This window comes from Schistocerca nitens, chromosome 8, assembly GCF_023898315.1.
Source record: "Schistocerca nitens isolate TAMUIC-IGC-003100 chromosome 8, iqSchNite1.1, whole genome shotgun sequence".
Classification (NCBI taxonomy): Eukaryota; Metazoa; Arthropoda; class Insecta; order Orthoptera; family Acrididae; genus Schistocerca; species Schistocerca nitens.
Window position 1 is genome coordinate 331079069 of NC_064621.1, and position 23529 is coordinate 331102597.

The 23529-nt window shown below is 42.3% G+C and overlaps 1 protein-coding gene across 1 annotated transcript in view; it reads left to right on the forward strand.

Moving 5' to 3' along the window:
• The window catches only part of LOC126198679 (sorbitol dehydrogenase-like), a 99541-nt gene that overhangs the window by 71210 nt on the left and 4802 nt on the right, over nt 1-23529 (forward strand). Inside the window, exons 5-7 of the mRNA XM_049935175.1 lie at nt 8553-8737; nt 13763-13941; nt 14023-14141. Coding sequence (XP_049791132.1) covers nt 8553-8737; nt 13763-13941; nt 14023-14141 — 483 coding nt within the window. The remainder of the gene's footprint in view (nt 1-8552; nt 8738-13762; nt 13942-14022; nt 14142-23529) is intronic.

Here is a 23529-nt window from a genome sequence, read left to right on the forward strand (position 1 = left end):
TAGGCAGACTGAACGATAAAGTTAACAACAACCCAGACGACCGACTCCGCCCCACCGCACAATGTAAAATGGTGCAAAATGTTCGAAATTCTGAGAAAAGAAGGGGTGAGCTATAGGGGCGATGGGTCATATACAATATGTGCAACAGCTAAGAGGGAATAATAAGAGTGGACGACCACGAACGAAGCGGTCGTATTAAAAAGGTGTAAGACAAGGATGTAGCCTTTCGCCCCTACTGTTCAATCTGCACAGCGAGAAAGCAATGCTGGAAATAAAAGAAAGATTCAGGAGTGGAATTAAAATTCAAGGTGATTCGCTGATGACATTGCTGTCCTGGGTGAGAGTGAAGATGAATTAGATGATCTGCTGAACGGAATGAACAGTCTATGAGTACAGAGTATGGATTGAGAGTAAATCGAAGAAAGGCGAAGGTAATGAGAAGTAGTAGAAATGAGAACAGTGAGAAACTTAACATCAGGATTGATGGTCACGAAGTAGATGAAGTTAAGGGATTCTGCAGCCTAAGCAATAAAATAACCAATGACGGACGGAGCAGACTAGAAATGGCAAAAAGGGCGTTCCTGGCCAAGAGAAGTTTGCTAATATCAAATATCGGCCTTAATTTGAGGAAGAAATTTCTGAGAATGTACGCCTGGAGCCCAGCACTGTATGGTAGTGAAACATGGACTGTGGGAAATCCGGAACAGAAGAGAATCGAAGCATTTGAGATAAGGTGCTACAGATGGATGTTAAAAATTAAGCGGACTGATAAGGTAAGGAATGAGGAGGTTCTGCGCAGAATCGGAGAGGAAAGGGATATTTGGAAAACACTGGTAAGGAGAAGGGTCAGGATGGTAAGACACCTGTTAAGACATGAGGGAATGACTTTCATGGTACTAGAGGGAGCTGTAGAGGGCAAAAACTGTAGAGGAAGACAGAGATTGGAATACATCCAGCAAATAATTGAGGACGTAGGGTGCAAGTGCTACTCTGAGATGAAGAGGTTAGCACAGGAGAGGAATTCGTGGACGGCCGCATCAAACCAGGCAGAAGACTGATGACAAAAAAGTAGAAGTGTGCCTGAAGACACAGTGCACAACCCTCCTAACGATGCGCATCCGCAGCCGACGACCCATGCATCGCGTGCCAATGTTAACACCATGACATAGGCAAGTACGACTGAAGTTGGCACGTGACCATACGCACTGGACGATGGCGCAGTGGCAGAACATTACATGGTCTGATTGATCCCGATACCTTCTTCATCATGCCGATGCAAGGGAGCGAATCCGACGTCTTCCAGGGGAACAGCTTCTTAAAACCTGTACTGTGGGGCGGACACAAGCTGGGAGCGGCTCCATTATGCTCTAGGGAACATTCACGCGGCCATCCATGGTTCCACTGGAGCTACTGCAAAGCACGTTCACCATTTCACGACCATCATGTTTCCCGACAGCAGTGGCAATTTTCAACAAGATAATTCGCCATGTCACATGCCAAGAGTTTGATAGAGTGCTTCGAGGAACGCAGTGGCGCGTTCCAGTTAATGTGCTGGCCCACCAACTCGCTAGGTCTGAACCCGATCGAACACATCTTAGATGTAATTAAACGTGGTGTCAGAGCTCATCACCAGCCTCCTAACTCCCCCTCATTGCTTCCATGCGACGAGGTCTCGCCGCTGCTATTTACGGCTATTAGGTAGATGGTTATAATGTTCTGGCTGATAAGTATATGTAACGAACTGTCATACTTGTATTTGCATAAGAACGTAAGCATGAATAGGTCCGTAGTGCTGTTGGTAGTTGATGTCGTAGTTGTCGGATGTTGGTGGCATCATAAGAGCAAGGTGTAATTAGCGGCTATATTAATGATCCTAATAAGTTTGGCATTGTAAGTTTTCTGTTGTCATTTCTCGTTATGGCACAGTGCCACATATTGTAAAGTGTATGCTGTTGCCTGGAGGCTAGTTGTGTGTCATGCTGAAAACGCCAAAGCAGCGACATGTATAGGTGTCCACTGCAGTGGACATGTGCACCACAAAGTTAAGTGGGAATAAATAAACAAGTACAAAATATCCTTTTGACAACAGTAGAACAAGGTCAAATATAGAACAGATTCCATCAGGCCTGAGGCTGCGAATGCTCGCAGTCCACTCCAGGGGATACCCCTTACTGGTGCTCTGTCCTCCGCGCATTTGCAACCACAGGACTCACTGATACCGTCAAAGAAGTGACCGTTAACAGCTGTCCAAGTGAGTGGACAAGTGCTCCACATAGTTATGTTCTTTCGGGTTACTGGAAATTATTTTTATTTTGTTGTAACTGGTTTATTTTCTGGTAATTGGAAATTTAAATGGTAAATAAATTAACCATTAAATTGTGCCCTACGTCTTCACAACCCGCAGCTCAAACACACTCTACCTAAATACCACGCTACAAAACTTTATACATAATTTCAAACCTTTACCAATTTTTTTTCTCGTTGTCACCCACCCGGCCCTGCCCTGATCCCCACAAAACAGGGAAAGGAAGAAAGTTTATCCAACACTTTTGCTGTTCAAGCAAAAAAATTTCAGCATCAGGCATGACGTTTCAATTTATTGCTTCCTTACGGCTAACTCCATTTGCAATGCATTTTGCAGACAGTATTCACCCACAGCACTACATGTACCTGAAAGATTATATCATTGTTTGGTGTGTGAGTGAATTCGAGTCTTTAAACAATTAGAGACGAAAGGGTTTACTGGTTACTTCTAAATAAATGTATAAGACAAATACAGAAGTAGTGAAGTGTCATTTCGTTTTTTTAAATACATATATAAGGAACAATGAAACTTTCCGGCAGATTAAAACTGTGTGCCGGCCTGACACGCGGTTTTCACCTGCTGCAGAGTTTCAAAGCAGCGCGCACTCTGCTGCAGTATGAATCATTCTCGGTGTGAAAGAAAGGATAGTTTCATAGACAGTCGCACTTCCCACGCACTATTCGAGATTTCTCATCCTGAGAAAGGGTTAAAAGATTGTTGCGCCAAAGCTACCCTCCGCCACAGAACTTAACGTGGCATGTGGAATGTAGACGTATTAGTAGATCTAATCATCCTGGTAACAGGGGTGATCTAAAACTAATATGAGACTCTTTTGAGGATAAAAAACTGCTGTTGAAAACTGATGACAAAACATGAGCTATTTCACACTTAGAGAGTAATTTGATGGTTGTTCGGGTATTAATATCCTCACTACCGCATTATTTTTCTGTTTGGGTTAATTTTGGTAATATCTTCTTTGACTGCATTACATATATCACTGGGAAAGTTTTTGTTATTTACCCTCTCATGAAATATAAACTGCAGTAGATTAAATACAATCCGCTATAGGTAAAGAGAGAACAGATCTACATTGCCTGAAGGAAAAAAAAGTGAAGCTCCCAGAAGCGGAGGATCGAACGAGGCGCGGTTTGAGAAGGTATGTGATGTTATTTCAGTGACTGGAAAATCGAGTCAAGTTTACAAAGAACTTAGCAGTATGAGCCCATTTGTCAGTACTAGTATCGCTTGTGGTCGAAATTCGACCAACTGAGTCAATGCGCCGGATCTGTGATAAAAAGTGTCATGTCTTGTATCTTATAGTGATATACTTCATGTAAAACTGTATCTGAAATTTTAGCCTCTGAAATGACCCACAGCAAATGCTGCATTGTAGCTACGAGTATTCCTAAAATAATTCTATAATTTCTCTTAAATTCTACCATCACTTGACATGAGTCCTTGATACAGTGCGTTGGAAAATAAATCTTGTGTTAAAGGCAGCAAATTAAATTTTCTTTTATGACAATACAATGTGAATTCCATTATACCGCGTTAAGTAACCTCAGATGCGAAATTATTTGCATCACAAAACCTGCACTGCCAATTCTTCAAACCGCAGTTATAACTCTCATAATTGTTTGGAATTAAGTTCAGTGCACATTTACGGTTGTCTTTCAAAACAGCAACAGGATTATCAGTATCACTGTCCACACGATTACTTCTGCTTTGTCTAGAGAAAAATAGTGTGTCTAGCTGTTAGTCTATCAGTCCGACCCGTTTAGTGCTCTTCTTCGAGGCATAGCCTAAAACCAATACAGTTTCCGTATAATAAAGGAAGTCGTAGCTTTCAAAGTGAAGGAACTGAACATTTTGTGGTGACGGAGGTAAACGAACACAAAATTAGGTTCCTGTAATCTTACGCGAAAGTAAGTGAAAAAGCGGTACTAGTAAACAGCGTTTGTTTCCCTCGACTGCTACGTTACAACATATCGCTTTCCAGCGTTGACAACCTCAACGACGTAGCGGTTGTGGCATTGCAGTTGTCCTGTATGCGTGTATTACTGCAACATTTAAACATGAACGTCCTTAGAAAGCGATTTCACGAAACGTTACTTTCGTGTGTCGGTACCCGGGGCGGAAATTAACAGCACTACAATTTTTGATGTTCAAGTATTGAAGGCATTGATGCGTGATAGAGAAGGTATCATCAGAGTTATGAATATGAAACCTTCTACACCGAAGCGCCAAAGAAACTGGTATAGGCATGCGTATTCAAATACAGTGATATGTAAACAGGTAGAAAACGGTGCTGCAGCCTATATAAGACAAATGTCTAGCGCAGTTGTTAAATCGGTTGTCGCTGCTACAATGACAGGTTTTCAAGATTTAAGTGATTTCGAACGTGGTGTTACAGTCGGCGCACAAGCGATGGGATACAGTTTCTCCGAGGTAGCGATGAAGAGGGGATTTTTTCGGTACGGCCATTTCACGAGTGTACCGTGAATATCAATATTCCCGTAAAACATCAAATCTCCGGCATCTCTGTGGTCGGAAAAAGATCCTGCAACAACGGGACGGACAACGACTGAAGAGAAACGTTAAAGGTGACAGAAGTGCAACCCTTCCGCAGATTGCTGTAGATTTCAATCCTGATCCATTAACAAGTGTCAGTGTGCAAACCATTCAACGAAACATCATCGATATGGGCTTTCTAAGCCGAAGGCCCACTCGTGTACCCTTGATGACTGCACGACTCAAAGCTTCATACCTCTCCTGGGCCTGTCAACACCAACATTGTACTGTTGATGACTGGAAACATGTTGCGTGGTCGGACGAGTCTCATCTCAAACTGTTTTGAGCAAATGGACGTGTAAGGGTATGGAGACAACTTCATGAATCCATGGACCCTGCATGTCAGCAGGGGACTGTTCACGCTGGTGGACGCTCTTTAATAGTGTGGGGCGTGTACGGTTGGAGTGACGTGGAACCCCTGATATGTCTAGATACGACTCTGATAGGTGACAGGTGCGTAAGCATCCTGTCTGATCACCTGCGCCCATGTCCGCCTCTGGTAGCTGAGTGGTCAGCGCGACTGAATGTCATACCTAATGGCTCGGGTTCGATTCCCGGCCGGGTCGGAGATTTTCTCCGCTCAAGGTCTGGCTGTTGTATTGTCCTTCGCATCATCATTTCAACCCCATCGACACGCAACTCGCCGAAGTGATGTCCACTCGAAAGACTTGCACCAGGCGAACGGTCTACACGACGGGAGGCCCTAACCACATTTTCATTTTACCTGCGCCCATTCATGTCTATTGTGCTTTCCGATGGACTTGGGCAGTTCCAGCAGGACAATGTGACATCCCACACGTCCAGAATTGCTACAGAGTGGCTCCAGAAACACTCTTCTGAGTTTAAACACTTTCGCTGGCCACCAAACCCCAGACATGAACATTATTGAGCATATCTGGAATGCCTTGCAACGTGCGTTCAGAAGAGACCTCCACCGCCTCGTACTCTTACGGATTTATGGACAGTCCTGCAGGATTCATGGTGTCAATTCCCTCCAGCACTACTTCAGACATTAGTCGAGTCCATGCCACGTCATGATGCGGCACTTCTGCATGCTCGCGGGTGCTCTATGTGATATTAGGCGGGTGTTCTAGTTTCTTTGGCTCTTCAGTGTATGTTTCTCAGGTCTCCTTGTATAATTAATATTAAAAATCGGTATTTCAATTTTCATGTTCACTATTAATATTATGATGACTTTGTACCCCTACTGTCCTGGATGTACGCACTGATTTAATTGGATGAGGATGTCACACCATTATTGTATTCTCCTGAGGCAAGCTGGCTGAAAACTGCCGTAACTTGTCCTTGATATCCCGGACAGAGTTAGCGTCTGAGAAAGTCCATCACGTGTTAGTGACGTACCGTTGTCCGACACAGTTCTCTCAAATCACTACTAGCCATGACGTGAAGTCGTACCCAATGGCTCCCTGCACCGCTCCAAAAAATTCGAAAAATGGCACCTCTCGCCAGGTCGCTGTCATACTTGGCGTCAATAGCCACTTCGTGTATTGTAGAACGTCGATTCACCAGTGGACGCAGTACGAAGCCATTCATCAGCAGGCCTTGCATTTCCGTCAAGGCGCCATTTCAAAGCAGCCCGTCGATTGTGGTGTTAAAGGCAGCATACATACGAGGTGTCATCAAAAAGTAACGGAATTTTTGATTTTATTAAAGATTATTTATTCATCAACATCAGCTTTGTTCCCTTCAACGTTATCCCCTTCAGATATAATGCGCTTTGACGAGCGTTTTTTTTCCTTTTTTTTTTTTTTGAATCTCGGAAACACTTCTAGAACTCTCTTTTCGTTCAAGTGTTGAGCTGCTTCAGCAATTCTAGTTTATTTCTCATCAATAGTGGCATAACGAAGTCCTTTCACGGTTCTCTTCAGTCTCTGGAATAGAAAGAAGTCGCAAAGGGCCACGTTCGGCGAATACGGTGGCCGCGGCAACATAACGGTTTTGTTTTTTTTTTTTCAAAAAATGTGAACAAGCATTGAGGTGTGAGCGGGAGCATTAGCGTGATGCATTTTCCATGAGCGGTTTTGCAACAGTTCTGGTCGTTTTCTTCGGATTGTTCCGCACAAACGGTGCATATATTCCAGGTAGTATTCGTTATTTACCGTGCGACCTTAATGCAAGAACTCGTGATGCATTATCCCATTGCAACCGAAGAAAACAATGAGAAGAACTTTCTCGTGTCATCGGACGTCTCGAACTTTTTTCGGTCTTGGCTCTTCAGGCAGTTTCCATTTGGTACGATTGGACCTTGGTTTTGGCGTCATACCTTCATACCAATGTTTTGTCACCTGTTATGAACTCGTTTAGAAGTTCTGGATCGTTGTTGACTTCATTTAGCAACTTCTGAATGATGTCTTCGCAACGTCGTTTTTGGTCGAAATTCAGCAATTTTGGAACAAACGTTGCTGCTACGCGTTTCATGCCCAAAACATTCGAAGACATTGCCTGCCATGAGCCAGAGGATTTGCTGACATCACCAACAACCTCTCTGATGACTATTCGGGGATGTATACGAATAATTTTCTTTACTTCTTCCAATAATTTATGTGCTAGGGCGTCCAGGGTGGTCGTCGTCTTCAATGTCTTCTAAATCCTTTTTGAAACATTTATAAAACTCGAAAACTCTTGTCTTTCCCATAGTAGAATCGCCAAAACCACAGTCAACATTTCGACTGGGACGCTGCACTTTATTCTACTTTTCAAGCAAAATTTAATGCAAATTCTTGGTTCGTCTTTTTCGAAAGCAAAAGGTCGCCGAGCGTTCGAAAACACGTGTAACCTTTTCGACTGTGAGTAATAAAATAACTATTCAAAACAGCTGAAAATGCAAACATACATCTGAAACATACGTGTGTACCAAAAAGAAAAAGTATTTGAAAATCGGATGTATAAAGCCCGCGAAATTAAACAAAATCCCATTACGTTTTGATCACACCTCGTGTTGGACTTCAGTTCCCTTGTTCTACCTTCCTCAGCATTAATTATACGGGATGACACAAAATGTTGTAGTGGGCCCACTATTTGTTATCCGATGGCATGCACAGCTGTAAGGTGTTAGGACGTGCCTGGTGCACCAAACGGCAATCCACCCTTCTGGTGGTCGTTCGACTCGAACCTTGACAATGGTTATGCCTGCCCTCACGATCCCATGCCGTTCAACGTTGGGCCGCTGTTACATCTGAATGCCTCACAAATCTGGATATTGCACGATTCGACCAGCTGGCCAAATGGAGACCCACAATGTGGCGCAGTGGTCACGAACGACACTAGTGCACTCTGGTGGCCGCTCTGTCACGGAGAATCGTAGCTATTATCACTTACAAACTCGCCACGGGTGTGGATGTGATAGAAGTTGCATCGACATCCGACCATGTCATCTGGATGCTTTTCTTTTTGCATTAGGCACTGTAGTCCCCTAAAGAGGTAAAATACAATTAACATGTCTATATCTGAGCAAATTCAACGTAACTCTCTCCAGATGATTTGTTTAAGGCAGTTGTTATTAGTGATTAAATTATTTTTCACAAGAAAGGAGTTGACAGGTGCCCCATTTGAGGAATCTATTATTTCTGAGATTCCTGTATATGTGCCAACTGACCCCACGTACCACATGTGTTATTTTTAGCAAGGTGTATGTCATGGTGCGTATTTTATGAAGGCTTCCAGACCACGTGTCTCTGGAGGAAGGCGCCCTGCTGGAGCCGCTGTCGGTGGGAGTGCACGCTTGTCGCAGGGCCGGAGTAACACTCGGCTCCACGGTCCTCATCCTGGGAGCAGGGCCCATCGGACTCGTCACTCTCATAGCAGCCAAGGCAATGGGAGCGGCGAAGGTACTCATAACAGGTAAGAACGAGGCAGACCTGTCAAGGTGCCGGCAGCTGCTGGTTTTCCAACTGACTGATTAGAGTAGAGAAGCTATCGATCTTACAACCATTATAGGTGTGCCCGCTGACGAAAATGATCGCCTCGATAGGCCCAGAATCAGAAAAGTGCTAACGAAACTACGTTCACCTATGTGAAAACTATAACAGCGACAAAGAAAGAAGTATATTTAAACTCAAAAATGTGGATAACAGTGTTCAGGTGGCTCCACGCTCTGCTATGAAGCCTTCTCTAGGTCCGTGTACACCCACTAGCCAGTGCTACCAGCCTTGAAAACGGGCAGACAGGTAAGCCAGTACCACGCTAGTCTAATGGAACACACTGGTGAAGTCTTTCCAACCTTTTCACTCGGACAAAACCACTTGAGTGATCACTGACTACCAACTTCCAAAATACGCCCTACAACACTACCTCCGCACAGAGTCCACGAAACGAGCGTCGTGTACAAACGAGGGCTGCCGCTAACTACAAAACCGCTCCAGTAAATCATTTTAACATGCTGTTAAGATTCCCCAAGCTGGCTGAGATGTATGTTTTGGGAGAGAGGGACGAAGCACGCGTGTATGTGCAGAGAGACACAGACAAGTTTGACACTGACTTTTATTTCACCGAAGAATACTCAGTGCCCCTGCTGATCCGGACATCGGCGGCGCGGCGTGTGTGCATATGTCAGCTCAAAAGCTAGTACCAGAATCTGCTGCTATCGCGCCGGCCGCTCCGACCCCGCGATGTGACTGATGTCTAAACAAGTTGCAAAAAATGTTCAAATGTGTGTGAACTCCTAAGGAACCAAACTACTGAGGTCATAGGTCCACAGACTGACACACTACTTAGAGTAACTTATGCTAAGAACAACACACACACCCATGCCCGAGGGAGGACTCGAACCTCCTGCAGGAGGAGCCGCGCAATAAGTGACATGGCGCCTCAAACCACGCGGCCAATCAAGTTGCACCGTCTAGTTGTTCAGATGACCGTTTCAATCCCAAAGAAAGGAAACATTTGCCTCCTGGTCTTTATTCTTCTAAGATAATGAGAGCTGTAATTATAAATGGTTCAAATCGCTCTGAGCACTATGGGACTTAACATCTATGGTTATCAGTCCCCTAGAACTTAGAACTACTTAAACCTAACTAACCTAAGGACATCACACAACACCCAGTCATCACGAGGCAGAGAAAATCCCTGACCCCGCCGGGAATCGAACCCGAGAACCCGGGCGTGGGAAGCGAGAACGCTACCGCACGACCACGAGCTGCGGACGCTGTAATTATACCACCGACCATATTGCATCATATGCTGATAAACAAAAGAGTTTGAAAAACTAATTCTGCAGCGCCATGTCGAGGTGATACATTTAGTGTTGATTCCTCTTAAACGTGACATCAATCATAAATAAATTGAACGATCAAAAGTTTTATGTTTGAGGTCGTTGCTGTAGTGTATATGCAATGTAGCGCGACTCTGATGCATGTATATAGGCGCCGACAGGTAGGTAAGGAGTTATTGTGGCATTCATATCTTTCCGACCTGTGTACCGTACATGCGGAAACGTCAACTGTGGCTACGTTATTATCAAATGCATCCAAGCAGGACCATCTTGCTGTTGCTCTCTTCTTGGATGCCAAAGGACCAACATCTATAGACATTCATCGGAGAATGAAGAATTTTTATAGTGCACCATGTCTGTCGGAAGCCACTCTCGTGGAATGGTGCGCCAAGTTTGGTGCTGGTTGCGATCCTACACAAGACGCCGGTCGATACCACATCACAAAGCAAAAGTTACGCCAACTCATGTAGGAGAGCACCCGCGTTCTAGTCCTTATCTCTCCCCATGCCACTTTGCGCCTTTGGTCTGTTGTAAAAGGTATAAACGTCTTTAAGGAGGCAACAATTTTTGTCAAACGAGGAGGTGCAGCAGGCAGTTACGGACTTTTTCACGCAGCAGAATACGGTGGCGGCTTTTTTATTTTTATTTATTTATTTATTTTGAATCGTCAGTCTTCCCAGTGGTTTGATTCGGCTCCTTCACGAATTCCTCTCATGTGCCAACCTTTCCATCTCAGAGTAGCACTTAAGTCTTAACAGATGTACCATCTTCCTGTTCCTTCTTCTTGTCGGTTTTTTCCAAACATTCCTTTCCTCTACGACTCAGTGGAAAACCTCTTCATTCCTTTCAATATCAATCCACCTAATTTTCATACGCCTCATACCCTTCTCTCCTTTTCCCATTTTCCCACAGTCTATGTCTCACTGCCATACAATGCTGTGCTCCAAACGTACACTCCAGAAATTTCTTCTCCTACTCTACTCGTTACTTTACAACCTCATTCCAGTCCTCCATGACTGTTAGATTTTCCTCTCCCTTTACTTACTGAATTACCCGTTCAGTGTCTTAATGTACTTCCTCTATCTCTTCATCTTATGCCTGCGGCGTCGATATATGTAACTGAACTAGTGTTGTCGAAGTTGGTTTGCTGTCGATTCTAATGAGACGGGGCGTGAGTCGTGCTTGGGTAGCTCAGTTGGTAGAGCACTTGCCCGCGCAAGGCCAAGGTCCCGAGTTCGAGTCTCGGTCCGGCACACAGTTTTAATCTCCCAGGAAGTTTCGAAAACAACCCTATCTGGACTGTTCATAATAACTTGCCCTCTGCCATACTTTCCAATTCATAACGAATCCTACTAACGTTATGTCATTTTCTGCTGCTGTTGATATTATGCTATACTCGTCTGCCCAGGAATTCCTGTCTGATTTCCTTAGCACTTCACTGACGCTCACTATATCTAGATTAATGCTTAGAATTTCAATTTTCAGATTTTCTAGATTCCGTACCACGCGTGTTACCAAACGGGTGTCTTCAACCTGGTGCGTCGCTGGGATGACTGTCTCAGTGCTCATGGCGATTTTGCCTGATTGGCATACCTATTGTGGACTGTGAGAGCTTCGAACGAAAACTTTTTGATCGCCCCATGAAGTATTAATGTAAACACAGAGTGGTGATAGCCGGAATTTAACCAGTGAAAAACTTCACGCTACGGAACAAGCTCTCCTGCATAACGGTTTTCACTCCCTTCCACCTTCAGTGAGAACAAATGACAATTCCAACGCGATGTTCCGATTGGTGTTAAATGTGTTGTTACAACAGCAAAGAAGCTGAGACAAAGCAGATGAGAGAGAAAGAAAGAAAGAAATACGTGTAGAATTCAAGCATTGTTGTTGTATAGGTGGCTGTGTAATTAATTTAAACTGTTAGTTAGTTATTGGGGTAGATAATTTAGTAACATTTATTGAAGGTCCTACTCCGTAGCTGAGCGGTCAGTGTGTCTGATTGCGTTGCAATAAACTCGTTATCGATTGCCAGTGCTGCCAGGGAATTTTCCTTTTTGGAGGGGCCGTACTGAGCCCCGCGAAGTCATTTGCAGAAGTACAAGATTGTACTGACAAGTAGCGCCTCCTAGATTCTGAAAGCTGTCATCGGCTCCATGTAGTGTCTAAAAAGACGCGATTGGTAGAGGCTGACACTGCGGCCGGTCGGCATCTGGCTGTCCACAGGGACTGATTATGGAGCTCTTTTAATTTAGAGAGTGACTTGTAGTAGCTCTCCATGATATGATCAGAAATCCAATGCAGCAATCCACGAATCCACGGACCCTGCACATGTGCAGGGGACTGTTCAAGCTGGCGGATGACCTGTAACGTGTGAGGCGTGTGCAGTTGGAGTGATATGGGACCCCTGATGCGTCTAGATACGACTCTGATAGTGATGTCCGCAGCTCGTGGTCTTGCGGTAGCGTTCTCGCTTCCTGCGCACGGGGTCCCGGGTTCGATTCCCGGCGGGGTCAGAGATTTTCTCTACCTCGTGATGACTGGGTGTTGTGTGTTCATCATCATCATTTCATCATCATTGACGTGCAAGTCGCCGAAGTGGCGTCAGCTAAAAAGGACTTGCGATACGGCGGCCGAACTTCCCCGCAAGGGGCCTCCCGGCCAACAATGCCGTACGACCATTTCCATTTCATTTCTGATAGTGATGCGTATGTAAGCATCCTGTCTTATCTCCTGCATCCATTCATGTCCATTGTGCATTCCGACGGACTTGCGCGATTTTAGCAGACAATGTGACACCCCACACGTCCAGGACTGTTGCAGAGTGGCTCCAGGAACACTGCTCTGAGTTTAAACACTTCCGCTGGCCACCAAACTCCCCAGACAAGAACAGTATTGAGCATATCTGAGATGCCTTGCAACGTGCTGTTCAGAAGGGATCTCCGCCCCCTCGTACTCTTACGGATTTATGGACATCCGACACTACTTCAGGCAGTAGTCGAGTCGATGCCACGTCGTGTTGCGTCACTTCTGCATGCTGGCGGGGGCCCTAAGTGATATTAGGCAGGTGTACCAGTTTCTTTGGCTCTTCAGTGTATAAGTGTAGCACAAACATAGGCAGTCTTGCCTTAAGTACTTGGTGATGGGATTTATGTAACAGTAACGACAGTAAAAACGTCGAATATAGGCAGTCTTGTCTTAAGTACTTGGTAATGGGTTTCATATAACAGTAACGACAGTGGAAATGAGCGTACGGCATTGTGGGCCGGGAGTCCCCCATTCGGGGAAGTTCGGCCTCCGAGGGCAAGTCCTTATTGCATTCGACGCCACATTGGGCGACTTGCGCATCGGAGATGGGGATGAAATGATTATTAGGACAACACAACACCCAGTCCCTGAGCGGAGAAAATCTCCTGCCGCCTCCGGGAATTGAACCCGGGCCTCTTGGCAAGGCATTCCGCCGCGCTGACCACTCAGCTAACGGGGTCGGACAGTAACGACAGTGAAAACGTCTTTGCGAATTTTCTTGCTTCGAAAGGGAGTTTCTGTTCCCTCGTAGATGTGATAACTTTCCTCTTGAGACAGACATCATTGCAGTGGGGAGGGAAAGGTCTGGATACGAGAAATATGTCTACGAATCGTATGTGTTCATTTTTCAGATGTAAATTCTCATCGCCTGGAAGTATCTAAGAAGTTTGGTGCTGACTACACATTGCGGGTGTCTAAGGGTATAGACGAGAAGCAGGTGGCCAACGAAATACGAGCTATTTTGGGAGTGGCTCCTGACATCAGCATTGATTGCTGCGGCATGGAGTCCACTGTGGTTCTTGGACTGCAGGTACGGCTGACATATAGCGAGTTCTTTTGTTGCACTCAGGGAAAAGAGTTTGCTAACGGTGGCGTGTTTCTCTGTTGACAGGCGACGCGACAAAATGGCGTCGTGGTGGTCGTGGGGTTGGCGGAGACGCACGCCCGCATACCACTCAGGCCTCTCTTCTACGAGATCGACTTACGTGGCATCTTCCGCTACTGCAACGAGTACGTATGCACTTTCGTCACGCTGACGCAGTCTAAGAATAACATTTTAGGAATGTCTACATTTTCTAAAGCAGCGGCGATAATTGAAACTAAACGCCCGACAACGCAACATTTAGCGGTTTCACTGCCAGGAGATTGTTTCTGAAAATTACTGCACCTTAGATTAATAAGCAGCAATCAAAGAAATTTATTCGACTTGCGAAACGTGGCTACAATTTCGTAATAAAGTTGCATGATTATAATTTTCTGAGTTAACTGACTTTGAAATTTTCATTTTTATAAATTTTTACACCATCAGTTGCACCGTTTAGGCACCATATTAATTAGGAAATTATATGCAAGGAGTTAATCACTTAAAATGTGCACCGTAAATATTGCAGAAACCGAAAGTGCTACTGAAGTGCGGTTTTCACAGAATGGATTGGTAGTCAGGGCCTCGTATTGTTAGCCAATAAACAGATTGTGGTAATACTTAGAAAGTGTATCATTGTGCAGACAAACTGTTTTAAATGAAACAATGCCCACTGACATTAACAAACTAAAAGTAGGGTAAATTAGAATGTCAGTGGTGTTTGTTGTAGGATTCTAGTGCAGGTCGTTTACGAGATATCGTGTAAGTTTTAGGTGATTCACCCAGTATATCGAGAGCCTCATGCTACAGGTAAGTGCAGGTGATCAAAACGGGGTGAAAATTATTTAATAAAATCCAAGTAAATTAGAAGTTGGTCAAGGGTGTAATACGTCGCCCGTGCTTTTTCTACACAGGGTGTTAACTAATGTGTATTAAACCTCTGAGGATTGGATAGAGGACTTAAAAAGAAGCAAAAAAGTTCATATATACGCACTGTATTTTCTTTGATGCGTTGTTGTTTTTTTTTTTTTTTTGTTTTGGAAACAAGACATCAATAACAGTTTCGCGTTAATGTATCGCCTGGTATGACTGGAGAAAGATTAATCAGACTTTTCATTTTCCGTGGAATACCGGCTGGAGCATCAAACAGTGAATTTTTAACGGAACATTTAAATGTTTTACTGAAAGACGTTCCACTAAACTTACCACAAACTATTTTATATTCCGGGCAACCGCAGCTGTCGAAACGCATGATGTTAGGAAGAACTCCTCTGACAGCTGGTAAAATTGTTGTTTATTAAAACACAGCCAGTTTCGCGGCTTAAAGATACATCATCAGGTGCAAAAACGGTAAAAGGTCATAAGCATACCCACCATTCTTAGTCAAATTCATTATTCAGGGAATATCGTCAGTACTATTGTCTGAATAGCATATTTTGACTAGGAGCGATGAAGTTTTAACGTTGTTGCACCTGATGATGCGACTTTAAGTCGCGAAACTGATTGTGTTTTAATGAAAAACATTGCTACCAACTGTCAGCGGCGTTCTTCTTAACATCATACACTAAAGTTGCGTCAGGACACGGAGTTCACACACAATCTGGCATCTCCTCAGTTTTCTCTGCAAGTAAAAACGATTTTCAATCAGTGTTTCCAAATTCTGAACGGATAGGTCATAGGGCAGCGACATATTATCCTGCTCGATCTCCTAAATTCAGTCCTCTGGATTTTTTATTTTTTGGGGATTTTGAGGGACATAGTGTATTCAGGACTTTCTGTGAGTGTTGGTATTTCTCGCCAATGTGTTCAAGCAGGATTTCAGCAGACACTTGAAATATTGGAGCGAGTAAGACAATCCATGACGCGGCGTTTATAAGCTTGGGTTAGAGCTAATGGTAGACACTTTGAGCCCTTCATTTAGTCATCAGAAGACAACATTTGAAAAGAAAAAATACCTGTAGGACCAAACTGGAAATTTGATAACAAATAGGCAGAAACGAAGCAAACATGTAAAATCATAACTATCAGTAACTAAAAAAAGCAATAAATAGAAGTTACCATATGAATATATGAACTTCATTGCTTCTTTTTAAGTTCTTTATTCATTCTCCAGAGGTTTTCGACATATTAGTTAACAACTTGTATTTACTGACGACCTCTTGAGAAAGTGGAAACTTTTAGTTCATTAGTTAACTGAATGTGCTGATGCAAACAAACTGCAAAGCACCATCCGCATGCTGAGCTCACTGTCCCAAGAACCTAATATGAAGATCATTTTATTCATTATGGTTAGAGAACACCGCAGCTGTTTTCGTAAATTACACTGTAGGAAACGCTGCAATGAGCCATAAGTTTTCTTGAAATGATTTTATTGTACCGTTCCTAATTTCGGGCGTGAGCCCATCATCAGACGGTAGCATTGACTTCTTTGCAAGTTTTACATGTCTGCATACTATTCATTACTGAAGTGTCAGATCAGACTGAAAACTATTCTGTGCCAAAAATATCAAAATTAGTTTTTCACAAACAACGAAATGAAGCCAAAATGGTTCACGACTTAAATTCAAAAAATTAATTACACCACAGGTCTGGCACTTACAAGCTAAATTGTTCTGTGTGTCACAAATTTTACAGTGGCCGAACTGGTACGAGTTAAAGTGCGATACCGTTAACACATGGACGCTCTCAAGGTCAATGACTTAGATAAGTCATCTCTCACTATCTGATTGGTTCAACACGGAAACACAGAGATAGGCATCGAAGAAAACTTAGAGGTATTACATTTTTCCGAAAAAGGACTTCAGATTAATGTGTTGAGGAATTAGAAATATACAAGCACACTCACAGTAAACCTCACTGCATCGTGAATGATCAACTAGAATTAAGGAACCAACTGTATCAGCGAAACTTCATAAAACTTAGATAAGTCATCTCTCACTATCTGATTGGTCCAACACGGAAACACAGAGATAGGCATCGAAGAAAACTTAGAGGTATTACATTTTTCCGAAAAAGGACTTCAGATTAATTTGTTGAGGAATTAGAAATATACAAGCACACTCACAGTAAACCTCACTGCATCGTGAATGATCAACTAGAATTAAGGAACCAACTGTATCAGCGAAACTTCATAAAACTCCTATAATTTGAAATGACAGAAATAATAATTGCTTGTCAGAGAGACAATTCTTCGTTGGCCGTTACCAGCATATTTCACACCCAATTAATTAAATGTAAAACCGTATAAAATTATCTGTACTACGAAGTACAGTATCTTTGCAGTAACTCCAGAAGTGTGTCATATCTGCATACATATCACATTCTTTATCCCACCAAATCAGCAACCGATGTAGACAAATGTATCAGCCATCTCGTATTTAGTTCAGTTCACTGTTCAGAGTGGATCGTAAAATAAAATAAAATCTCTGTCTTATAATATTTAAAAGAGAGCTTTTCGTGGAGTATAAACCATTTATAGTGCATATGTAAGTGTAAAACTATGCAATCACAAAAACCTTGTTATATTGTAGGACACAAATGTAAAACTTGCAAAGAAGTCAATGCACGCGTCTGACGATGGACTCATGCCCGAAACGGTACAATAAAATTATTTCAAGAAAACTTGTGGCTGCTTGCAGTATTTCGTACAGCGTAATAATACGAATATCTCTATCAATAAGGCAAAATGAATCGCTTTGCGAGTAATCGAACATATAACATGAAAAATTGGCTCTTATGACAAAACAACAGGACATGTAACACATTTTAACTATCTTGCAAGCCAAATAAATTTTCTAGACGATTAAAATGTATGCAAAAAGACCTGTATTATTTAAATATGTATCTGGCATTGTAAACAGAATTTTGAAAAAATTGGGTAAGAAAAATTATATTGTATAAAACTATGACAGTTCATGTACTTCTCTGCAGCAGTGGAACCTTGATCCTTGCTAAAGGACAAAGAAGTAAGATTCAAGCGTCTTAAATGAGCTTACTACGATATGTGAAACGGTGTACAAAATCAGACATAATAACAGATACAGGTATTACAAACGAGTTAATACTTGAACCAATGACAGATATAACAGATGAATACAGAGACAGATAGAAGAACCGTGTGGAAATAATGCTAGAGCGGTATGTCAGCTGCTCGCCATGAAACGTGTTCCACATGGAGAAAGAAAATACAAGAAGAGAGGGCATGAATAAAATTGACCCATAAAGAAGGAACAGGCGTCACGTCTGGCCTCTGAAAGTGATGAAAGCTGAGCTTTGTCTCCGCAGCCACAGCCGCCTCTTTTCGGCAGTCGTCTTTATCTCCACGCATCAGAAACACGTCATCTCACTGATAGGGGTGTTCTCCGTCGTCCCCCCACTTTCTGTCTTGCCTTCGAAAATGTTTTGTAGGAAAATATCATGGGAAATTAAGTGGCCAGTGAGTTTTGCTTTACGCTGGCCTATAATTTTCAGTTCTTCCTTCTCTCCTGTTTCTTGTAGAACCATCTCATTCAGTCCAGAACCACATTTCCGCAGCTTCAAGGTGAGCTTTCTCCTGCTTTGCTTACGACCAGGCTTCAGACTTCTCTGGCAGAACACTCCACACAAAAGTCTTCAAAAATCTTTTCTCAGTGTGGAAGCTAGTACGTTTGTTCAGTGAAATAGCTTATTTTGGAATTCGCTCTTGGGCAGTGCTAATCATCTCTTAATTTCCGTAGGACACATTTTGTTTTTCTTCACAGTGCCGCCGGCCGCGGTGGTCTCGCGGTTCTAGGCGCGCAGTCCGGAACCGTGGGACTGCTACGGTCGCAGGTTCGAATCCTGCCTCGGGCATTGATGTGTGTGATGTCCTTAGGTTAGTTAGGTTTTAGTAGTTCTAAGTTCTAGGGGACTGATAACCACAGCAGTTGAGTCCCATAGTGCTCAGAGCCATTTTTTTTTCACAGTGCTACCGAAATAGCAAAATTCGGTTATTTCCTCTAGTTGCTCACTGCTTACTAATTTTGTTTCGCTGTTGCCTCGTCGATGAACATACTGAATAAGTGAGGTGATAGAGGATCTCCCTGTCGTATTCCACTTCTGATTTATGTTTTTTTTCTTCCAACCATTCACACGCAGTTAACATTTGTATGTACTCAAAATTAATCGCTTTTCCTTCCAGCGAAGCCTTACTTTGCGAATTACTTTAAATAATAACAACTTCCAGTCATCCATATCTGATACTTCTTCTAGCTCAAAAACGCTGTTTATTTCTGTAATTCTAATCTTCATACAAAATCTGGCGTAATGATAATATTGCTTTTACTGTTCCTTTCTCTGATCTGAAGCCACATTGACAACTGGCTAAGTTCGAATCTATTTTCTTTTTCGTCCTCTCAATGTTTTTATGCATGTGACAGAAGTGCAGTCCTTTGCATTTGTCCTTAGGTAATAGCTCTTTTTTTTTTTTTAAGTCGGCTGTTATTATACCCTCTTCATAACATTTAGATACCATAGTAAATAACTTACTTTGGACGTAGTCACAACTATTCTGTAAGAACTCTGGTGGGATGTCATCTATACACATTGTTTTATTTGATTTTAATCTGTTTGGTGCAAGGAAGAGCTCTTCTTTCTTATCTATGATCCCTTATTGTTTTCATGAATTAATTTTTCATCTTCAGTAGACTCAAGTAAACTTCCAGTTTCAGAAACACTGTACGATACTCTTTCCATTTGCCACTTACATCTTCTATGACAAATATCAGTTTCCCGTTTTAATCTCTCACTGTATTATTCTTGGTGCTATGCCTTTGTTGCAATAATTTAATCTTTGAGCAAGCTTTATCCTGTTTTCCACCTTTAAAATCATCTATTTCTTTGTTAATTTTTCATAGCGACTTTTCTTTCTTTAAACAGCACATTGATGTTATCTTGTTTTTTACTGCATTATACTGATCAAGGCTTTTCTATTTTTAGGCTATTCCTTTTGTCAGTTGAGCTGCAGTATTTTTTGGATCATTCAAGACTTGTAGGTTCTAAATTCATTATTCCTAATACGTCTGTCGATACACTTGTTATATTCGTCTTGATAATATCCCAGCTGCCTTCTTCCTGTGTGTTTCCATTGTTACATGCTTCAATTCCTACACAGCCTCTACATTCTTCAACTTATACACTGCCCATTCCTTTGGATATTTCAGCTGGTGCTTCTTAAATCTGATACTGCACTTTGCTGAAACAAGTGTATGGTCACAATCTGTATTAGCACCATGATAACTGTGACTGCATGTCACTTGATTCCTTGACCTCTGCTTTACTATTATATAATCAGTCATATATTTCCCGCTATCGCCAGGTGTCTTCCACACGTAGTGGTTTCTCTTTGGCGCTTCATAACGTGATGTTATTAACAAATTTCTAATAATTTCTCACCTCTTGAATTCATAATTCCCAGTGCGAACTTACTAGTACAATTGTGGTTCTCTTGTATATCTATCGATGCATTACAGTCTCCCACGAGAATAACATTTTCTTTTATGTTTATGTATTTCGTTTATAATTTTCATTACTTTTTCAATAGTGTCTTAAATGCGTTTTGTTCCTTCGTCGCTGTTACTGTCGTTCGTAAATGCGCTTATATTACTGTTAAGTCAACTAGGCTAGCTTTTAAGTTTATCATTAATATCCTATCACTTACATGATAAGCGCCGATTACATTATGCATGCATTTCTTTGTTAATACAATAGCTACTATATTCTTCCCTAATGTTGGTTTCCACTACGAGATATTCTCAAATCACCTAATGAGTCACCATTTCCATCCATCTTGTTTCACGTAGTCCTAAAATATCCTGTTGACACTTCGTCACAACCTTTCTGACTTTATCCAGTTTTCCAGGATTTAACAGTGTCCGCACATTCCATGTGATAATGTTAAATTATCTTCTTCTTCTCCTTCTCTGTGGGGACTACGTTGAAAGACGACCTGAGCAGCCACACCTGTCCTCCAGCCGTATCTTGGGATCCGAAACCCACGGTCAGTAAGGATGCATACACATGGGATATCCAGATGGACCTTTAATGTAGTTATTTCCCGTTGCATTCCACATCTACATGCCGTTGGCCTGGGTGGCTCATCCATCTCCAGGGATAGTCAATTAATGAAAGGAAAAACCGAAACTACACGTCCTACTGGTGGGGACAGGCAACGTTTCAGGCGGCTAAGGCAGTTGAGGGACCGAATGTCTCTCAGAATAAGGAGTTGCAACGGTCTCTTTCGAGAGCAGATGAATGGATGGAGATACCCCCCTGCCCTTTAGATATGTGTTTTAGATGACAGCTAGCAAATCTTTCAGAGGGTTAAAGCTCTAAGGTATTTCCAGGGCACTCAGGTACCTCCTTTTCATTTCTCTTCAAGAAATACAAAACCATTTTCGCACTGTGGTAACGAGCACAGGTATACATAGAAATACCTATGTTACAGGTATATCTTTGCCACTTGTTTATTTTCCGACACTTCTTTGTAAAATTTCTGTCATAATATTCCTTAGCTAACATGCAGTCATAGCATGTTACTGCACATCACACAATAATCGACGCATGATATTTGACGGATAGAATACACAGTTAGCCATGAAGGCACTCTCTCTTTTCATATTCTAATTGGTCTTCCATGCGACCAAGCAAATTGGTGGTAATACGTCCGTGTTATGGGGGCGTTAAGCTCAGCGGCCCCCATTGTGTAGGAGTAGTGGGCTATGTGCTGTTATCGGGAATAGCCCTCTTTCTTGCTCTCGTACATAGCAACACAGACCCAACACTACACTGCACAAACACTCATCAAGCGTCAGTTCTAGTGTCCGATTCCGCTCGTTGCCTTTGACGAGTGACGTCATACCTATGGCAGAGAGGTTACATAGAGACAATCTTTGAAAGCAACTGATCATATTCGTAAACAAGAATGTAGCATACGATAAAATTACAACCACTGTGATTATTTACTTAGCCACAAATTATGTAGACAATAATTAAAAGCAACGAAAATAAATAAGAATAGAAAAAGAGAACTAAACATGTCTAAAATTAATTATTATTGTAATTTGTACGAGTAATAAAAAGCACAGATAACTTTTAAGTCCATTAGAGTATAGCTCTTGATGAAGTCACAGTACAGTGAAATATTGTCAACTTGTAATACGACTCGTTTAATTATTATTAAATCTAACGGGACTAGTACACAATTATCGAAAATTCACAAAAAGTAGAGTCTCAAAAATACTGGAATCGGTAAGTAGAACTGGCCTATAAAGGTTAATTCTGGTTACCGATTCCAGCCTTTCCTCGGTTCGTTATGTAGTTCGTGTTAACAAGAAGTGTGTGCACTAAAGTGTTACAGGATTTCTACATACGGTATTACTCTCTTCACTGCTATGAAAAAGCCGGCCGGGTTGGCCGAGCGGTTCTAGGCGCTACAGTCTGGAACCGAGCAACCGCTACGGTCGCAGGTTCGAATGCTGCCTCGGGCATGGGTGCGTGTAATGTCCTTAGGTTAGTTAGGTTTAAGTAGTTCTAAGTTCTAGGGGACTGATGACCACAGCAGTTTAGTCCCATAGTGCTCAGAGCCATTTGAACCATTTTTTTTTTTTTGCTATGGAAAAGAGAAAAAATTGGAAGCTGTAACTAGAATATTTGTTACTTTCTCGGAGTAGTTCTGAGATCAATAAGAAATATAGAAATCCATCCGCAATTATGAATCATCGAATAGTTGAAATCGGCAATTAGACTTGACCTATATAGGCCAATTCTAGCTACCGATTCCAACCATTTGATATTCATTAATTAGATAGTTTTTTTCAGCAGGTGTGTGCACTAAAATGTAGACTAATAGGATTTCTGCACTTTTAATTGCTATCTGAACTACTGCAAAAAAGTTACTAATACTGGAATCGGTAACTAGAATTGACCAATATAGAAGGTCAGTTCTAGTTACCGATTCCAGTTTTTGTTATACACCGCAGTAGGCTTAGAGAGCAATTACAAATGTAGAAATGCTATTACATTTCACTGCATAAACTCCTGCAAAAATTGTTTACGTATGAATCATGGAGTGGTTGGTAACTGAATTTATCAAAAAAATGGTTCAAATGGTTCAAATGGCTCTGAGCACTATGGTGCTGTGGTCATAAGTCCCCTAGAACTTAGAACTACTTAAACCTAACTAACCTAAGGACATCACACACATCCATGCCCGAGGCAGGATTCGAACCTGCGACCGTAGCGGTCGCGCGGTTCCAGACTGAAGCGCGTAGAACCGCTCGGCCACACCGGCCGGCAGTATGTCTTCACCATGCGCTTTGCTGTAAGTCAATTTAAAGGTTCTCTGTGCTTTTCTGCTGGCATAAATTACGAGAATACTTCTTACCAGACATGAAAATTTGTTTTTAATTCTTGTTCTTAATTATTTCCGTTATATTCAATTCGTTTCGATATAATTCACGACTAAGTAAATAACTGCGTGAAATGTGATGGTAATTTTATCGTATGCTACATTCGTTTGTT